General features: G+C 39.7%; 1 protein-coding gene and 1 pseudogene across 1 annotated transcript in view; both read right to left on the bottom strand.

The window, feature by feature from the left end:
* The window catches only part of PLGRKT (plasminogen receptor with a C-terminal lysine), a 60,316-nt gene that overhangs the window by 34,880 nt on the left and 4,560 nt on the right, over positions 1-20,876 (bottom strand). The window contains exon 3 of the mRNA XM_003823381.5: positions 19,159-19,245. Within this exon, the coding sequence (XP_003823429.1) occupies positions 19,159-19,239 (81 nt within the window). The 5' untranslated portion in view covers positions 19,240-19,245. The remainder of the gene's footprint in view (positions 1-19,158; positions 19,246-20,876) is intronic.
* Positions 2,988-7,625, bottom strand: LOC103786931 (E3 ubiquitin-protein ligase RNF152-like; annotated as a pseudogene).

Raw genomic sequence — 20,876 nt, 5'->3', positions numbered from 1 at the left:
TGCACTCCAGCCTGGGAGACAGAGCAAGACCCTGTTTCAAAAAAAAAAAAAAGAAAAGAAAAGAGGGAAACACTACTGAGCATCTACTCTGCTACATGAACCAATTCTTGGGTATCCTTCTCCCCATCTTAGAGACGAAGAAGCCAGACTCAGAGAGCCTGTGTCACTTATCCATGGTCACTGAACCAGTAAGTGATAGAGTCAGGTTCGGACACAGGTATGTGTGACTCCAAAGCCTGTGAACCTCCAAGTGCACACAAAGAAGAATGAATCCACAGCCCTCAGTAGCCATACCATGACGTTAAGCCACTGCTAACACATCCTCTTGCTGGCTAGGTAAGAAATCCAACTATACGAATATATTTCCAATTACTGACAAGATATTACAGTTTTAAATTTAACTTAAAATTTCATTTTTTCTTTAGTTTAGCCTACAGTTTATTTATAAGCTTCTGGAAGACATTAAAGTAGACTTAAACAAATGGAAAAACATTTCCTATTCTTGAATAAAATGACTCAATAGTTCTTCACAAATAAACTTATAAGTTAATACAATCCCAATTAAAAATATCAACAGACTATTTTATACTTGGGCATGTTGATACTAAAATTTCTGTGGAAAATCAAACATGAAAGATTATCCAAGAAAACATTGAAAAAGAAAAACTACAATGGTATAGTAGCCTCAACAAGCATTAAACCATACTAAAAAGTGTCTATAATTAAAACATTACAATACTAGTACATGACTAGACAAACTGACCAGTGAATTAGAGTGTCCAGAAACAAATGCAAGTACATACAGAGACTTAGTATGTGATACAGGTAGTATCTCAACTCACTGGGGGTAAAGATAGACTTCTTAATAAGTGGTATAGGTACCACAAGGTAGCCGTCTGAAAAAGATAAAACTAGATCCCTATCTCATATCATATATGAGAATAAACCCCAAATGGATTTGGAATCTGAATGTCAATAAATGAAGCTATACAAGTTGCTATGGTTTGAATGTGTCCCCCCAAAGTTCATGTGTTGGAAACTTAATCCTTTATCCTCATGAATGAATAAATGCTGGCTCTGCCCTCATGAACAAATTAATGTCCCTATCATGAGAGTAGGTTTGTTATCATGGCTTTGTTATAAAACCAAGCTTTCTTGGGCTTGCTCGCTCTGTCTTACCATGTGATGCTTCCTGCCATGTCCTGATGCAGAAGGAAGGAGACTTCCCAGCCTCTAGAACCATGAGCTAAATCAATCTCTATTCTTTATAAATCACCCAGTCTGTATATTGGATTATAGCAACAGAAAATGAACGAAGACAAAAGTACCACAGGAAACAAGGATAACTGTGGTATAGGGAAAAGCTTTCTACATCAAGAATCAAAATGTAGAGTAAATAAAATATTGGTAACTTGACCACATAAAACTAAACTTTTTTTCATGGTGTAAAAATTTTTAAACCACCGTAAACAAGTGACAATCTGAGATAAAATATTAGGAAGATATATCCATAGACAAGAGGCCAATACTCCTAATATTCAAAGAACACTTGAGGGACAGTAGACAAGAGCCCAATAAACAGAAAATTCACAAAAAAACAAGATATATAAATGGCCCTCAAATGTGAGAAAATGTTCAAACTCACTCATAATTAAAGAAAAGCAAATTAAAGCAAGACTGAGATACCACTTCTTGCTTGTCAGGCTAGCAAAAACTAAAAAGCAAGACAACATACTTTGTCGGTGAGACTTTGGGAAAATAGCCACTTTCAAATTGATAAACCCTTCTGAAGAGAAACGTAGCACTATCTAACAAGTACTTGCCTTTAACTCAGCAATCTCAACTCTAAAAATCTACCCTGAAGATACACCTCCAACAATATAAAAATATGAAAGAACAAAGTTATTCATTGAAGCACTGTTTGTAATAGCAAAATATTGGAAATAACCTAAGTACCTGGGGTGGGCAGAATAATGGGACCTCAGAGAAGCCCATGTCTAATCCTCAGAACCTGTGAATGTATCTCCTTACATGGCAAAAAAGGACTTTGTAGATCTGACTCAGCTCAGGATTTTAAGATGGGAAGAGAAGAGTATCCTGTATTATCCAGGCCCAGTGTAATCACAAGGGTCCTAAAAGTGAAAGATGGAGGCAAGAGAGTCAGAATTAGAGAGAAATGAAGATGCCATGCTGCTAGCTTAAATGTGGAGGAAGGGCCCATGAGCCAAGGAATGCAGGCAGCCTCTAGAAACTAAAAAAGGCAAGGAAAGAGGTTTTCTCCTAGACCCTCCAGAAGAAATGCAGCCCCCCTCACATCTTGATTTTTATCCATTGAGAACCATTTCAAACTTATGGGCCTTCAGAAATATAAGATAAACAATTTTATGTTGTTTTAAATCACTAAGTTTGTGATAATTTGTTATAGCAATAGAAAACTAATACAGTGTACATACATCATTTGAATAAATTTTGATATAGCTACACAATAAAATTCTATGCAACCATTTTTTTAAATGATAAAGATCTCTATGAATTGATTTGGAGTGGTTTCCAGGATACACTGCTAAATGAAAAATGCAAAGTAAACAATGTATCAATGATATGCTACCCTTCACACATGAGAGAAGGGGGCATAAGAAAATACTCATATAGCTATTAACTGTACCAAATCAATGTAGGAAGGACAAACCAAAGATTTATCTTGGTTAAGAGATTAAACACCTATAGAGGAAGGGTGGGAACAGGGTATTATAAAGAGGAGGGGGAATGGGAATGAGTTAATAGGGAGAAAGAGGAAGAACATTTCTTGGACTGTATCTTTTTTGTTTGTTTAAGACGGAGTCTCGCTCTGTCACCCAGGCTGGAGTGCAATGGTGCAATCTCGCCTCACTGCAACTTCCACTTCCCAGATTCAAGCGATTCTGCTGCCTCAGCCTCCCAAGTAGCTGGTATTACAGGCACCTGCCACCACACCCAGCTAATTTTTGTATTTTTAGTAGAGACGGAGGTTTCACCATGTTGGGCAGGCTGGTCTCAAATTCCTGACTTCAGGTGATCTGCCTACCTCGGCCTCCCAAAGTGGTGGGATTACAGGCATGAGCTACCGTGAATGTATCTTTTTATATAGCTTTGACTATTAGAACCATAGCAATGTTTCATATACTCCTCAGCCCTATAATTAATTAAAACCAACCAGATGTGGAGAGAATATAAAGTATAACAAATAAATCCAACTGCATTACAAGTCAATAAACTAACACTGAAGGAGCCGGGAGAAACTAACCTTATCAACTTAGGAAAACAATATTTTGACTGGATACTGTGAAGACAAAAAGAACATGCAAATAACGTCCTCTAGTTATTGAATCTGTTTCTCACAGGGGTACGTATTGGCAACTCTAAAACTATTTTACATGTCTACTGGGATTGAAGTGAATATAGTGTAAGTGTCTCAGTACCTGAGGAAAAAAAACTTATGAATGAAGAAAGGGAAAGAGCTAGAATGAAATGTGTCACACTGGATTGGAAATAGAAGTGTCAATATGAACTTCTGGTTTAGAAAATATACACAGATAGGTAGATATAGAAATAAATACAGATGTGTGTCTATGCATGGGTTCATATACATACATGTCTTTGCTAAGAGGACAATCATCATAACAGTAAGCATACCCAGAGCCCAGGTCTTGATTTCCAAATATCATTCTCTGACAAAAGGAACCAGGACTCCATGAAGAAGTCATTAATTCCAGGCCTGGAGCAGGAACAATATAAGATAAGTCTGGCATATATTGTGATCACAGAAAAGAAGCAGGTACTCAAAAAAGGATGGGTTCTATTAAAAAGATATAGACAGCAAATGGAAGTTGGTCAAAGTCAAGGCTGAAACAATCTGAGCCGCAAAATAAATAATGATGGTACTAGTTTATAACCCATAGAGTAAAATGTCCACGAAAACATATTCATATAAATAATTGGATAAATAAACACACAAAGAAGGGACAGCTCTTCCAATTAACAAACACAGATGAAATGAAGTAAATAAAAAAATCACTATTAGGCAAACCTCAGAGTAATAACTGTTGCATGTAGGATCCCACCAATGAAAGATGAAATCAGTGGGCAAAAGTTCAAGAAGAAGCAGAATATTAACAAAGTCTCAAAGTATCTCCTCAAAGATATTTATCAATTAGAAAGAAAAAATAGTAACTTTACAGTGTATATAAACTTGATGGATACAACCTTAACCAAGTGATCAAGGTTAACACCACTAGCAATAAGACATATCAACTTCATGTATCCTCTGATACAATGCAACAAGGAAGACACAAAAGCATTTTGTGGTTTAAGAAAAATAAGCAAAAACATTCACAATCTCAATCTAATCATGAGAAAATATTGAACAAACCCAAAGTAAGAAATTCTACTAAATAAATGACCAGTATTTCTCAAAAGTACTTATCATAAAAGCCAAGGAAAGAAAGAATAACTGTCACAGATGGGAGGAGATTAAGAAGACACCAATTAAATGTGATGGGAGATCTTGGGTTTGATCCTGGAACAGAAAAGGGACTTTAGGAAAAAACTGGTGAAATATCAAAAAAAAAAAAAAGTCAGTGGTTAATAGTATTATACCAATATTAATCTCCTGGTTTTGATCATTGTACAATGACTTTGTAAATTGTTAATATTAGAGAAAGCTGGATAAAGGATATACTTGAACTCTCCATGTTTTGCACCTTTTCTGCAAATCTAAAATTATTTCAAAATTAAACATTTTTTTAAAAAATATGGATTCACTTTTATTCTGAATGTCATGAGTTTATTCAAGTCTAATAATACTTCAGATTGTTTTCCTTAATACTCAACATTAAAGACATCTATGGGGGCTTTTTTCTCTCTCTCTAGAAATCCTCCTCCTCCTGCTGCCCTAAATTCTTCATTACCTTAAGGAACCAGGTAAAGTAGAAACAAGACACGTAGAAGTCTAAAGATTTTAATAGCAAGGTTACCTGAAATTCTGTTTGAAATATGGTAGGGTGACTATGTGTCTGTCTGTGTACATATTATCAAAATGTATAAAGAAGGCAAAAACAATTATTAAAGCTATAGGATCATTTTTAATCATTTTGCACCTGAAACCCTGCATATAGTAGGCATTCTGAAAATGCCTCACAGAATTAATAAATAATAAAGCAATCCACCCCCTTGCCCAAGCAATGAAGAACAAAAATTAATGAAAATTTGCTCTCTTCAGATTTATGAAAATAAAATTATAGCTTGAAGGAGGAAAACAAAAAAAAAAGCTTTCTGATGGTTACTGGATTCATTGGTCTCACTTAAGTTTGTGAACAAATCTAAAAACTGTGTGTCTGCCCTGGAGAAGTGTCTGTCCTGGACCCATTGTTTGCATGGAAGGGCTAGGCAGCCAAGGATCAGCTTGGTGGCTTGACCTTTCTTTGCCATTTATCTACCTTTGTAGAAAAGTGCCTGTGGCACTAATGACCTTTATTAACTGTTCTACTTTCACTTCCTACCATTTCTGGACATCAGAATATAGGAAATATTAAAAGTATTTTCATTAGCTCCCCAAGTGACTGCAGACATATTAATATCTGCCCCACATTTTAAGAGATTTGGTGGACATTTTTAGTAGGCTTTTTAAAAGTTAAATAATGCATAACAGTATTTGCATTTAGATACAGTCCTTCTTACTGTAACTAAGCTAACTTATTTCCATTCATTCCAGCTTTGAAAGAGAAAGACACAGCAGGTTGCCATTCAAACTTTGAAGACCAGTAAAGGTCAAGATGCACTTTTCAAAGGGGCTGTGTGGGCAGAACCTGGTAAGCAGTTTCTTTATCTGAGCCAGTTAAAGACTTAGTATGTGACCCCTAATATTTACTGTACAGTGTCTAGCTTCGGTATGCTTATAAAGAATGGACCTCATACCAAGACAGCTGGATATCCACACGCAAAAGAGTAAAGTTGGACCCTTACTTCATACCATACATAAAAATTAACTCAAAATGGACCCAAGACCTAAATTTAAGAGCTACAACTAGAAAACTTTTAGAAAAAAAACATAGGAGTAAATCCTTATGAAGTTGGATTTGGCAATGGTTTCTCTGATACGACACCAAAAACAACAAAAGAAAAATAAACTGGACTTCATAAAAATTGAAAATGTGTGTGTCAAGGGACACTGTCAAGAGAAAAAAAAAAAAAAACACCTGCGAATGGGAGAACATATTTACAAATCTTATAGCCAATAAAAATCTAGTATCCATAATATGTAAAGTACTCTTTTTTTTTTCTCATGATGTCTCGGTTTACTGCTCCCCTATTGGGCTTTCAGTTTAATAAACACATAGGATCTCTAATTACAAGTGAAGAAAATGAAGGTTCATGACAAAACACAACACATTGGAGACACTTGTTAAAATATTTTCTCAAAAAAATATGACTGTCCATTTTGACTTGTTTTGGTGCCATTCAAAATGTATAAAAAGCCTCAGCAACTAAATGAAGACTGAGTTTCAAGGAAAACAAAAAAAGTAAACAAGCCAGCACTGCATGTCTTAACTGAATTTTTACATGGATTTGCAGGTTTAATTCTACTTGCATACATAGCATCTTTGTTTTAATCTAACGGATTTCGAGAAGATCACATTGTACGCACTTGTAGAGTTTAACGTCTAAGTAGAATATGTCTATGCCGTAACGTGATTTTGAAAAATCAGAAATTACAGTCCATTGAATACATGATTATGAGGATGCATGCAATCATCTTCAAAGCTGTTGCCATCAGTACTCAGAGCAAGTTGCCTGGTATCTTGTTGAGACCTCACCTTCTGCCCTTCATGTCTGTCTTGCGGTAAATCAAGAGGCAAACCAGAGGCCAGCTCTCAGCACCAAATGGTCAGTGTCGCCCCCTCATCTTCTCACTGGGATCTCATCACCAATGTGCTCAACCCCTAAGTTGGCACCCACAGGAGACTTCCCTGCAGCCCTCTCCAGCCACAAGATGTCACGGTCAAGCGCTTAGAAATGCAGGACATGTTATGGAGCACGATGCTGAGGAGGAAGACCAAGACGCAAGCCATCAAGATGACAGTGCACACCCTCAACCACATGGAGCTTTTCACCATGCCCCACCTGTCCTGCTCCTCCTCCGCCACCCCCTGGGGAGCCCTGCCTTGCAGAGGCTGCTGTCCAGCAGGGATGGTCACCACAGTGACGGACTTCTGCAGGTTCCTGGGCAGCAGGCGGCGGCTCATATCTCCAGGCAGCAGCGCGTGCTCCTTGGAGATGGGCAGGGGCAGCATGTAGCACCCACTGCCGGGAAGTCTAATGAAGACCGGCATGTGCTCCGAAGCGTGTGGAATGGTGATGACAGCCAGGACCTCGGGGTCGTCGAGGAGCTGCGACACGGAGAAGCCAGGGGGCAGCTTGGTGACACTGCTGCACCAGGGGCATCGCACGTCCTTCTGGCTGGTCCTCGTCTGCTGGAGGCAAACTGAACAGCAGGTGTGCTTGCAATCCAGCAACTTGGCCTTCACTAGGGGCTGTAGTAATTAAAACAGATCTGACATTCTAGCAGAGTCCTGGGACAGCGTCTCCATGGTGGACCTTGAGCAGGAAGGACAAGGCCAAGGGGAAGGGGAGGGAGCTGGTCTTCAGAGGCCGCCGCTCTGCGTCTTTCCAGTGCAGGTCATGGGGAGCTCAGACATCCAGCACTCACAGGTGTGTTTATTTTGTCAAAGGCCAGGGCGACCTCAGTGACAGACAGCTCAGAGCCAGCAGCGGGGCACATCTTCTTTCAAAACACCCAGGAATACAAGGCCAGCAGCAATGGAAATTTTCAAAGACCATGGCTTCTGGAAACAGTGGTTCCCAAGGAAAACAATGCAATATGATTATTTATCCTCCAAACTGAATCTGTCACTGAATCCCTTTCACTCCATTCTGAGCATGATGACATCAAGTGGAAATGGTACGCGTTTGGGAGGCAAGAGCCAGGAAGCACAAGTTTGAGACTGAGCTTTCTTCAGCGGACCTTTCTCCATGGCGGGTTCAGGCGCTCGCTACAGAGGCCACGGACGCTACAGCTTCGCGGGGTGGTCCTGGGTGCCCCCCCAGCTGAGCCAGACACGCCCTACGGCCAGCGGCCGCCGCGAGCCACAAAAAAAGACACAAAAAAGACTAGAACTGACATTTCGCCAAAGCAGATATACAAATGGCCATTAAGCCCACGAAAACATATTCAATGTTATTAGCCATTATGGAAATTCAACTCAAAACCAGAATGAGATATATTTCAAAACTACCAGATGACTAGAATTTGGGGAAAAAAAAAGAGAGAGAGAGAGAAAATAAGATTTGGTGAGGACATAAAAAATGGTAACCCTTACACTTTACAGTGGGAATGTAAAAAACTGTGGCCATGGTGGAAAAGAGTTTGGTGGTTCCTCAATAAGTTAAGCATAAAATTACCATATGACTCCGCAACTCCATTACTAGGTATATACCCAAAAGCATGGAAAACAACTGTTCAAACAAAAACTGGTATAAGAATGTTCACAGCAGCACTATACACAATATCCAAAAGGTAGAAACAACCCAAATATCCACCAACATATGACTAGGTAAACAAAATGTGGTATATCCATACAATGGATGATATTCAGCCATAAAAAGGAATGAGGTACTGATACATGTTACAACACGGATGAATCTTAATTGGAGGAAGCCAGACACAAAAGACTACATATTCTATGATTTCATTTACAGAAAATGCCCAAAATAGGCAAACCCATTGAGACAGAAAGCAGATGAGTGGTTGCAGAAAGCATATTAGTGGTTGCAAAGGGCTGAGGAAGGAGAGGAGGAATTGGAAGTGACTGGTTAACAATTACAGGGTTTCCTTTTGGAGTGATAAAGTGTTACAGAATTAAATAGTGGTGACAGTTGCACAACACTGTACATGTACTAAATGTCACTGAATTGTGGTAGACTTTAAAATGGTGACGTTTATATGATGTGTATTTTTTTCACAAGTGAAAAAAATTAACTTCAGAAGAATGACTTCAGATAAGGAACATGGGGAGACTACAACAGGTAGTGGGGACAGGAGGTATGGGCAGAAATGAGTCCCAGAACGACAAGCTAAATACGGTGTGGATCCAGGAGTTAAGTCATGCATGTACACCCACTCCCTCAGTGAACTTGTGTTGGCCATGCTGCCCCTTTATGAAAGACACTTCCAGGTTAAGTTCGCTCATACTTGTAGGCTCTGGGCCAACTCCCACTCACTACCTGGTCTTTCTCCCTACAAAGATTGTGCTGCTTTCTTCTCCTCCACCTACTCTACATTCTGGTTCCTTGTCACCAAAAGCTTCTCTAAAAGCACACACTGCACCTTCTTGCTTTCCTTAGAACATAGGACCCTTCCTATTTCAAGATGTTGGTACAGCCTTCTCCTCAAAAAACAAGCAAGTAAAGAAAAAACCAGATGGGGGGCACAAGTATGACAGATACTGGGAGTTATAAGGATTTAAGCAACTTTTAAATGTGCTCATAATAGTTATTTGCTGCTTTAACTTTTATGTATTTGACAAAGCATTTACTGAGCACACACTATATTTTATGTTGCAAAAACCATCAGGTCACATCACTACTCCTCTCAAAACCCTTTAATGGCTTCCCACGTCACTCAGAATACATTTCAAAACAGTTGTCCTGGGTACAAGGCTTGAGCGACCTCTGACCTCATCTCTATCCACTCTCCCCCATCCTTTCAGAGTTCTGGCCATACCAGCCTCTTTGCTGTTCTTCCAACTCACCACGAGTTCTCCCAGCTCAGTGTCTCTGCATTCACTTTCCTTTTGCCTGAAACTCGTTCCCTGGCTATCTGCATGGCTCACTTTGTCATTTCCCTCAAGGCTCTGCTCAAAGGTCACCTTCTGAGGCTTTCACTAACTACTCTACCAAAAATGGGATTTCCCATTCACCCACCCATGGTCTCCCATCATCATCCCTTACCCTGCTTTTTCCCCTCACAGAACTCATCACCACTAACACTCTGTGGTTGTTGCTTTGTTGCATGTGTTCCCACTGGAGTGTAAGTTCCACAAGGGAAGGATTTTGTTCACTATTATGTCTCCCCATCTAAATATTACCTAGTATAGAGCAGAGGCACCTCAATAAACATTTGGTGAGTGAATAAATGGCACATCTAATAAGAAAACTTTTGCTTTAATTACTGACTTTGCTGAGTGCTTACATGGGGCAGATGCTGTGTGCTAAATTCTTGTACGTGGGACATCTCACTTAATCCTCAGAGTAACTCTACAAAGTATCATACTCCTTATTATTAAGCTATATACTCACATGTGGGAAATGAGACACAGGCAGGCTAAAGCAACCTCCCTACAATCAAGAATTAAGTGGGTCTTATCTAAGGGACATAGGAATCAACTTGAAAGAGCTTCCATTAGCCAAAGATGGGATAACTTGAGCAAAAAGAATAATGACTACAACTGATTAAAGAGTTTATAGTCACAATATACAAATAAACAAAAATTATTTGGTAAATTGTGGAGACTTCTAGGGTATCAATTCACTATTCTGAAATTGCTAAATAAAAGGACAGAATCAAGCATTTATTTTGTTTCCTGTACAAACTATATTCCAGGATAACCAGGTAGTAAAAGTTCTTAATAAATTTCCACACAACGAATGTCAAAGGAATGAGAGAATATTTTTAAACTGCCATTTTTTTCAAGCCCTAATGAAGTCACAGATGTAGGCAATGATCATGAGTGGATGGTAAGGCCAGCCGATCACAGGTTGATGGGGAAACTTATAATGGGTAGATCAGGTTGATATGACTAAAGGTAAGAAAACCAGACCTCATGAGCCTTATGATGTGATGTATTAGGAATTACACACTGCCACCTAGAAAAGATTCTTGCTAAAAGAACTGAACTGGAGTCTCATCAAACCTCTAGATTTACCACTTCATAGGAAGAATGAAGTATAGAAGAATATGCTCAGAAATACCATGAGGAGGCAATCAGCCAAATACAAACTGTAGCACATTCCATAGAACAGATGAGCTGGTTTCTTCAACAAATAAATAGTACGACAAGTAGAAAGGGAGGGATATTCTCACAAACTGAGAAAGACTTAGGAGTCATAATAATCAACTATAGTAGGAAAACTTTGCTTGGATCCCTATTTCAAACACAACTGTAAAAGACACCTGTGAAGCAACTGAAATTAGGTTGCATATGATAGGAAGAAATTATTGCTAATTTAGCTAAATATGGTTATATCTATAACCATTCTGTTAGAGAATCATATGGAAATATTACAGGTAAATAGAAATTTGCCTTAAAGTATATTCCAACAAAAAGGGGCAAAAAGGCAAAGGAAGATGGAATAGAAGAAAAAAGATTACCAAAATACTGGTTTTAAAGTTTTTTTAAAAAGTTTTCCTCTCCTCTACATGCACTTTAGCAAGTTAGATTTGCTGGTGGGTCTTAGCATTTCTTTCTAAATTGACAAGATTATATCTTCAGTTAATTGCTTTCAAAACACCTGGCTGACTTATTTTCTTAATATTTGCACTTTTAAAATTTTCTTTTTATCAGCATGCATATATAATTTACCTAAATATAAAGTTTTGGGGTTTTTCTCTCAAAATTCTGAAGATATGGCTCCATAGCCTGCTGGCACTTAGAAGACATTTGAAGCCAGATCAATTTTGGCTCACAAAACACTCTAGAATTCTCAGTTCCTAACACAATATTGAAACTGTTTGTTGTCACTATCACACCACTACCCTGTTCAAGAGCCTGAGTTCCTTGAAAGAGGGGATTGTGCTGTTTACCAAAGTATCTCTAGCTCCTAATTCAACTGGCACGTGATAGACACTCCATAAAGTGTACTAAATGTGTAAATGAATCTTGTAATGCCAAAGGAATACCTCCCAGTGTGTGTCTGGAAGTATGTTTCTTTTTATAATTATATTTGGAACATACTGTATCTTTTACCTGCATGGTAAGATTTCACAGAAAACTAAGGGAGTCTATATACATTCTTCCTTCATTTTATCCTTACGTACACTCAGGCCTTTACAGACTTGTTTCTTCCCTCATATTCTACTGACATGGTTCCTCCCAGGCACTGACCTTTTTTGAAGGCCTTTGACTTCTCTGTAACATTTGACACCGTCGAAAACACCTTCTTTCTTCTTGAAACACTCTATGAACAGATTGCCAGGCCCCAGGTACCTCAACTACAGCTCATTAAGAAATTCAGATGGGAAATTTCTTTTTTATTCTTTTTCTTTTTTTTTTTTTTTGAGACAAGGTCTCACTCTGTCACCCAGGTCATAGTGTAGTGGCATAATCACAGCTCACTGCAACCCTGACCCCCCCAGGCTCAAGCAATCCTCCCACCTCAGACTCCTGAGTAGCTGGAACTATAGGCACACATCACATTGCCCAGCTAATATATATGTATAATATATATTATATATGTAATATAGTCTATAATATATATTACATATATTAGATATTATATTACATGTTATATATTATATATAGTAATATATGTAATATGTATGTGTAATACATAATATATATAATATGTAATATATATGTATTTGTCATATATATGACATATATTGTATATACTATATGCACACATCACATTGCCCAGCTAATATATATGTATAATATATAATATATATTATATATGTAATATAGTCTATATTATAAAATATATTATATATGTAATATAGTCTATATTATAATATATATTACATATATTATATATTACATGTAATAATATATATTATATATAGTAATAGATGTAATATGTATGTGTAATACATAATATATGTAATATGTAATATATATTTCTATATGTCATATAGTATATATACACTATATGTCATATATTATATATAATATATATTAGATATTAGCTGGGCAATGTGATGTGTACCTATAGTATTATATATAATATATATTATTATTAATATATAATATATATAATAATATATAATACATAATGTAATAATATATAACATATTATAAAATATATTATATATTACTAACATATAATATATAACATATAAAATATAATATATTATTTATTAACATATAATATATAACATAAAATATATTATATATTATTAACATATAATATACTTAATATATGTTTATATATAATACAATATAATATATATTATTTATATTATACAGCAATATAATATATTATTTATTATATTATATATTAATATATTTACATTAATTATATATATAATATAATTATATATTTTATATATATATACACACAGAGAGGGGGAGAGAGGGAGAGACAGAGAGAGAGAGAGACAAAGAGACAGAGTTTTGTCATGTTGCCCAGGCTGGTCCCAAACTCCTGGGCTTAAGTGATCCTCCTCCCAAGTAGCACGAGCCACCACGCCTGACTGATCTTTCGTGTTGTTTTGTAGAGATGGGGTTTCACCGTATTGACCAGGATTATAGGCGTGAGCTACCCCACCCAGCCTATACATATTAATATTAAATAACTGTATTTTTTGGTTTATAGCTATGCCTCATTTTCTTAACACCAAAGTCTAACAACAGATATAAAGGTCAAAGTCTAGATCTCATGTATTTTTAAAAAATCTTTAGTTTGTTGCTTGAACACAATAAACAACAAATAAACATCTATTTACTGCCCAACTAATCTTTACATTGACCATAAGTGCTTTGCCTACCTAGCACTGTAGCATAGCATGGACCTACAGAATATGTTCTTCCCTCATTCTCAAAATGCTTTTCCAGCCACTCAGGTGACATAAAATTAGTTTAGGTGTGCCTCCTAGTGGCATTTTAAGGAAGTATTCATTTTTAGAGGAGTTTTTAGATGAGTTTACCACTCATCCACCATCCTAACACAGGCTAGAAAGAAACTGAAGTTTGTTGATAATCTGAAAATATCATTATAACTAGTAGCATGAATCCTCTCCATCACAATCTGAACCAAAGTCGTTAGTTAAAAAAAGAAAACCTTTTGATTTGAGGCCTTTCATAAATTTGGTTAACCAGACTCCAGCGATTGATTTAATTTCATTTCCTGATTGGCTTACTATTAATTGAAAACTTGCTTGGTTTCTATCTCCATTATAGATTATATTAAATCACTGACAATCACCAATTATAATTATGTAGCATCACAGAAAAAGAAGGGAAAAAAATGGTTCTCACCCCAGACCATTACATTGCATTACAGTCCCCTAGAGAGATTAAAATAACAACTCTGTGAAGGTCTGAGGTGGGACCCAAACATTCAAAAGGCCCTAGATGAATCAAATGTGCAGCCAGGATTGGGAGCCTGACCAGTGGTATAAGAGATGGGGTTGAATCATGAGTGGTCTTTTCCCCCAAAAGAAAAAAACAATAACACAAAATTACTGAGCTGTGATTTATCTTTGTTTTTAATCAAAAAATAAAGAACTAAAAAAACTCCAGTAGGATAAGATTTTATTTATTAGGCTTTACTCTAATAAACGTTTTGCTTTATTTCTTCTATTTATCCTTCTCATGAGGTGCCATTCAATTTAAAAATAGCTAAAAGACTGAATCACAGGCTAAAGATGTTATTTACACATGGTATTTCAATCGAATCTTTTTTAAAACTTCATCTTTGAAGACCCTAAAAAGACAACATCTTCTAGCCCAGTAGTCAATTCCATGCGATTTGCAGGGTCCTTTTCAACCCTAGGGACTTCTGGGACATGAGGTCAATTCCAGCCCAGCCTTAGCTATTTGGGTTCACTCAATACATAGGGAGGAGAACCCCCAGGGAGCTTCAGGAATATTGTCATAACAGAATTCTTAAGCCTAGTGGGAGATTCGCTGGTGTTCATCTTATTATACTCCATAACTTACATTTGATATAAATATACTCTGTGGTATATATCAAATACTTCATACTCTTAAAAAGGGAAAGAACAGCTCAAAACCCTAGAATGATGCTGGAAGTTTAATTCCTTCAAGTGGGACACATTCAAGGAACAACCCGATCTTCCGAAACTACTGTAGATGAGGATGTTTCTCTCTAGGCTGCCCCAGGTAGGATGAGAACTCAAGTATCTCTAGAGTTAGAATGCTGGTTCAACCATGTGGGTCTATATTCCCCTGTTCATCCTTTCTTGAAATTAAGAAATAATTAATAAAGTGTATCTTGATCAATAAGAAAAACCTAGTCACCTTAAGCAACGTATGTTGGGAGAATCAATCCACCATGGGCCAAGTCTTCCTGCACGATCTTGCTGGGTAGGATGAGGTCACAGGCCCTGACTGCTCTTTAGCTGGGCCATTTCCCAGAGTTGTGTTTGCAGTAAGCAACCCTGAGGGATGAGGTACCATCTCCTTCCAGTCAAAGAGCAGACTTGCTCATCACTCATGATGAAAGTGATAGAGTCCACAAGCTCAATGTACCTCAGCTATGTCACAAACCCAAAGCATCCATCCCAGCATCCAACGAGGCTCTCCTTCATCTCCTCTATGGGACTTGGAGTGCGTGCCGCTTTCTGTGCTACGAGTAATAAAGTCTTCTGCCAGCATCCATGAAATAATAACAGGCTAATTTATTACAGCAGTCCCCTCTTATCCACAGTTTCATTTTTCACAGTTTGAGTTACCCATGGTCAACCTCAGTCTGAAAATATTAAATGGAAAATTTCAGAAATAAACAATTCGTAATTTTTAAATTACCCATCATTCTGAGTAATGTGATAAAACCTCCCACCATTCCAGCTGGGACATGAATCATCCCCTTGTCTAGTGTAGCCAAGCTGTACACACTACCTGCCTGTTAGTTACCTAACAGCCATCACAGTTATCAGATCAGCTGTCACAATATCACAGTGGCTGGTGTGCAGGTAACCCTTGTTTTACTTAACCATAGCCCCAAAGTAGAAGAGTAGTGATGCTGGCAATTTGGATATACCAAAGAGAAGCAATAAAGTGCTTCCTTTAAGTGAAAGGAATCCTCCCACTTCAAGCAATCCTCCCACCTCAGCGTCCTGTGTAGCTGGGACTATAGTTGTGTAACACCATGCCTGGCTAATTTTTTAAATTTTTTAAATGGAGATGAAGTCTCACTATGTTGCCCAGGGTGGTCTTGAATTCTTGGGCTCAAGCAATCCTCCTGCCATGGTCTCCCAGTGTGCTGGGATTACAGGTGTGAGTCATCATGCTTGATCACATGTAAATTGTGACTAGGTGGGGGAAAGTAACTGAATTCAACCTATAGAGTGTGAGCAAACTTCACAATGAGTAAAAAAAAATTAAAGGGACCTTTATAGCCAATTCAAGATACTGTGATGTGTGTCAACACTCTCCCTACCCACTACATACAAATGTACAATGACACTGATGTATTACATGCTTGTATTATAAAACTCACAGTGACCAAAACAGACTCCCCAGTCAGGGATTCCCAGACCCCTTCTAGGTGGTCTAATAGAAACATAGAAGCCCAGGGAGGAAAAGAAAATCACTATGAAGCTCCAGTGAGGCCACTGCCCAGTGCAGCAGCACCACCTGCTTGGCACAGGCACCAAATACATCCTGTATTAGTTTGCTGGGGCTGCCATAACAAAGGACCACAAACTGGACGGCTTAAGCAACAGAACTTTATTGTCTCTCTTCTGAAGGGGAGAAATCTAAAATCAAGGTGTCTGCAAGGTTTGTTCCTTACTAAGGCTGTGAGAGAAGCGTCTGTTCCAGGCCCCTTCCTTGGCTTGTAAACAGCTGTCTTCATATTCACATTGTATGGTCCCGGTATGAATAGTCCAGTATGAATTGTATGGTCTTGTGTCCAAATTTCTTCTTCTCATAAAGCCATCAGTCACACTGAATTGGGGCCCACTCTAACGACCTCATTTTAACTTGATTACCTCTGTAAAGACCCTATCTCCAAACAAGATCACATTCTGAAGTACTAGAGGTTAAGGCTTCAACATATGAATTTGGAGACAGGAGACACATTTCAACCCATAACACACCCCTTTCGAAAAGGGGACGCAATCGTTGGTCTGCTGCTGAGCTCTTGTTAAAAATGAACCCATGGAGGCTTGTAACTCCCAGGTCTGACATCTCCATTTTGGGGTGGGTCAACCAGGACACAACTACTACGAGGAGAGTAGCTCCCACCCTCTCCCCCTGCCACAACCCACCCCTTGCTCATGGCCCACTGTAAAAGCGGTAGGTTCCCTAAACTCTACGCTGCTCAACTGTGACACAAATCCACTGAGGGCATAGCACTCATTTCGCCCATGCCCATCTTTGTCACCTCGGTGAGTTTTGGAGGACATGGGGAATTAACACCACCACGCTCGTGCTCTTTGCTGTGCTGTGAGTAATAAAGTCCTCTGACTCTGATGTAGTTGTCTCCAGTCTTCTGTAATAGGCTAACACGTTAGCTTGCAAGTAGGGTAAAATCCCAGACCCTTCACAGACCCTGACTTCATGGGGACCAACATAAAGAGTAAAAACCCTGTAGTTTCCAAAGGTCTTTGACAAGGACGTGCTAAGCATCGGACACCTGGCTGATTTGTAAACCTAATACTTGGTCTCGCCTAGGTCACTGCTCTGTTACAATAATTCAGTTGTCCATTCTTTCAATTGTTTCATTGTCCCCAAAGAGATATTTATTCTGCATAAGACACTCTTGTCAGTCATTAAAAACGATAATAGTAACAACAGCAACAAATATTTATGAGGTGAGAAGCATTTTTCTAAAAACTTGAGGCATTGTTCTATATATTTCATCTTTAATCTTTAAAACATCCCTTTGAAGGGGATATTATTACCTCCAGTGTACAGATCAGGAGACTGGGGCACAAGTCACACAGTTAGTCAAGGGTGGGACTGGGATTCAAACTCAGGCAGTCTGGCTTTAGTCTTCATTTTTACCACTAGCTACATGGCTTACAGGAGGACTTTCTACTCCCAGAGCCATAATGGGCCACAGAGGCCTAGACATCTTTGTCTGAAATCTTAGGAAAATAATTCGGGTCAAACTTTTAAGACTTGATTTTTTGACTTGCAACATTTTAAAATGTTTTTTACAACCTGTATTAGGCAATTAGATAATCTTCTGCAGTGCTTTGATCTTTTCTATCCGGCCACGTCTAAATCCAATGTTAAGGTTTCACACTCCATGTTAGTCTCCTATTGCTGCAGTAACAAATTATATGAAGTCCGTGGCTTAAAACAACACCAAGTTCAGAAGTCCAAAATGGGCTGGCAGGACTGCATCCCTGTAGAGGCTCTAAAGAATAATCTGTTTCCTTGCCTTTTACAGCCTCTAGGGGCTTCCTGAATTCCTTGACTCATGATCGTTAAACAATCTTCAAAGCCAGCAGTGTAGCATCTTCAAATCTCTCTTATACTGACTCTCATGCTTCCTTCTTTCTCTTATAAAGACCCTTGTGAGCCAGGCACACATACCTGTAATTCCAGCAATTTGGGAGGCTGAGGCCAGTAGATCATTTGAGGCCAGGAGTTCGAGACCAGCCTGGCCAACATGGTGAAACCTTGTCTCTATTAAAAATACAAAAATTAGCTGGGAGTGGTGGTGCATGCCTGCAATCCCAGCTACTAGGGAGGCTGAGGCACAAGAATCGCTTGAACCCAGGAGGCAGAGGTTGCAGTGAGCCCAGATCATACCACTGCACTCCAGGCTGGGCAACATAGTGAGACTCTCTCAAAAAAAAAAAAAAAAGACAGACCCTTGTGATAACAATGAGTCCATCTGCATAATCCAGGATAATCTCCCCATCTCAAACATTATCTTTGGGGGTGGGGGGCATTATTCTATGTACCACATACTCTAAGCAGTTATCTCTTCCTACAGAATGGAAATTTTTACACAAATTTATCTGGATTGGAGATTTAAATTAGCCCATTCACCAGATAATTAGTAATCCATTTTATCTTGGTTTCAAGGATGCAGCCCAAAGAACATTTTATTGTTGGGGGTCAAAGAGAATGTACGGCTGGAGTACATGTGGTAGAAACTTTAAACATTGTAACAACATAATAGCTTAATTATTTTAAAACATACCTGAAGTCGAGCATTCATAAGCATGAACTCCTTTTGATTTTTCATGCTTTCATTCATAGATTTCGAAAATATAAACCCCATTTTGACCTAAAATGTAAAAAAAGCAAGGAGACTTATAATAATATACTACATGCATTCTTGTATGCTCCACTTTGAGCTACCTTGGGCTTATGACAAAGTAAAAAAAAAAAGTAAAATTTCTGATCTAGGAACACAGTGTGGATTCTAGTTCTTGCTCCTAACTAGCCGCCTGACCTCAGGCATACTTAACGAGTCTGGTCATCATTTTACTCACCTAACACCAACTGATTGAACTAGATAATTTCCAAAATCCTTCCCTGCTTTATAAGTATATGGCTGTTTCCTGATTTTTCTTCCCATCATAAATCTTGAAGAACTGAATTCTTGAAGAAAAAAACAACTCTCTTTTTTTGTGAGGGGAAGGGTGGATACCATCCATCTTCTTACCGCTGTACAATTAGGCAACAGAACCTTTGCATCTGAGGAGGGATGATTAAGAAGATGCCTTGTGCGTCTTAAGAACATATTTCTTTGTGCTCTTTGCATTTGCGTTTTAAGAAGATTGAGCTCTCCCTCTCCCTCCCCCTCCCCCTCCCTCTTTCTACGGTCTCCCTCTCTTGCGGAGCCTGGACTGTACCGCCATGATCTCGGCTCGCTGCAACCTCCCTGCCTCTGGCTCCGGTGATTCTCCTGTCTCGACCTGCCAAGTGCCAGGGATTCCAGGCACGCGCCGCCACTCCTGACTGGTTTTTGTATTTTTGGTGGAGACGGGGTTTTGCCGTGTTGACTGGGCTGATCTCCAGCTCCTGGCCTTGGGTGATCTGCCCGCCTCAGCCTCCCGAGGTGCTGGGATTGCAGACGGAGTCTCGCTCATTCAATGCTCAACGTTGCCCAGGCTGGAGTGCAGTGGCGTGATCTCGGCTGGCTACAACCTCCACCTCCCAGCCGCCTGCCTTGGCCTCCCAAAGTGCTAAGATTACAGCCTCTGCCCGCCCGCCACTCCGTCTAGGAAGTGAGCAGCGTCTCTGCCTGGCCGCCCATCGTCTGGGATGTGAGGAGCCCCTCTGCCCAGCCACCCTGCCTGGGAGGTGAGGAGCATCTCTGCCCGGCCGCCATCCCGTCTAGGAAGTGAGGAGCGTCTCTGCCCAGCCGCCACCCTGTCTAGGAAGTGAGGAGCGTCTCTGCCTGGCCGCCCATCGTCTGGGATGTGAGGAGCCCCTCTGCCCGGCCACCCTGCCTGGGAGGTGAGGAGCATCTCTGCCCGGCCGCCATCCCGTCTAGGAAGTGAGGAGCGTCTCTGCCCAGCCGCCACCCTGTCTAGGAAGTGAGGAGCGTCTCTGCCTGGCCGCCCATCGTCTGGGATGTGAGGAGGGCCTCTGCCCGGCCGCCCCGTCTGGGAGGAAGTGAGGAGCGCCTCTGCCCAGCCACCCCGTCTGGGAGGAAGTGAGGAGCGCTTCTGCCTGGCCGCCCCCTCTGGGAAGTGAGGAGTGCCTCTGCCCGGCCACCACCCCGTCTAGGAAGTGAGGAGCGTCTCTGCCTGGCCGCCCATCGTCTGGGATGTGAGGAGCCCCTCTGCCTGGCCACCCCGTCTAGGAAGTGAGGAGCGTCTCTGCCTGACCGCCCATTGTCTGGGATGTGAGGAGCATCTCTGCATGACCGTCCACCGTCTGGGATGTGAGGAGCGCCTCTGCCCGGCT

Source organism: Pan paniscus, chromosome 11 (assembly GCF_029289425.2).
Source record: "Pan paniscus chromosome 11, NHGRI_mPanPan1-v2.0_pri, whole genome shotgun sequence".
NCBI classification, from domain to species: Eukaryota; Metazoa; Chordata; class Mammalia; order Primates; family Hominidae; genus Pan; species Pan paniscus.
The sequence above is the reverse complement of the archived record's forward strand: the minus strand, read 5'-3'. Positions and strand labels throughout refer to the sequence as shown.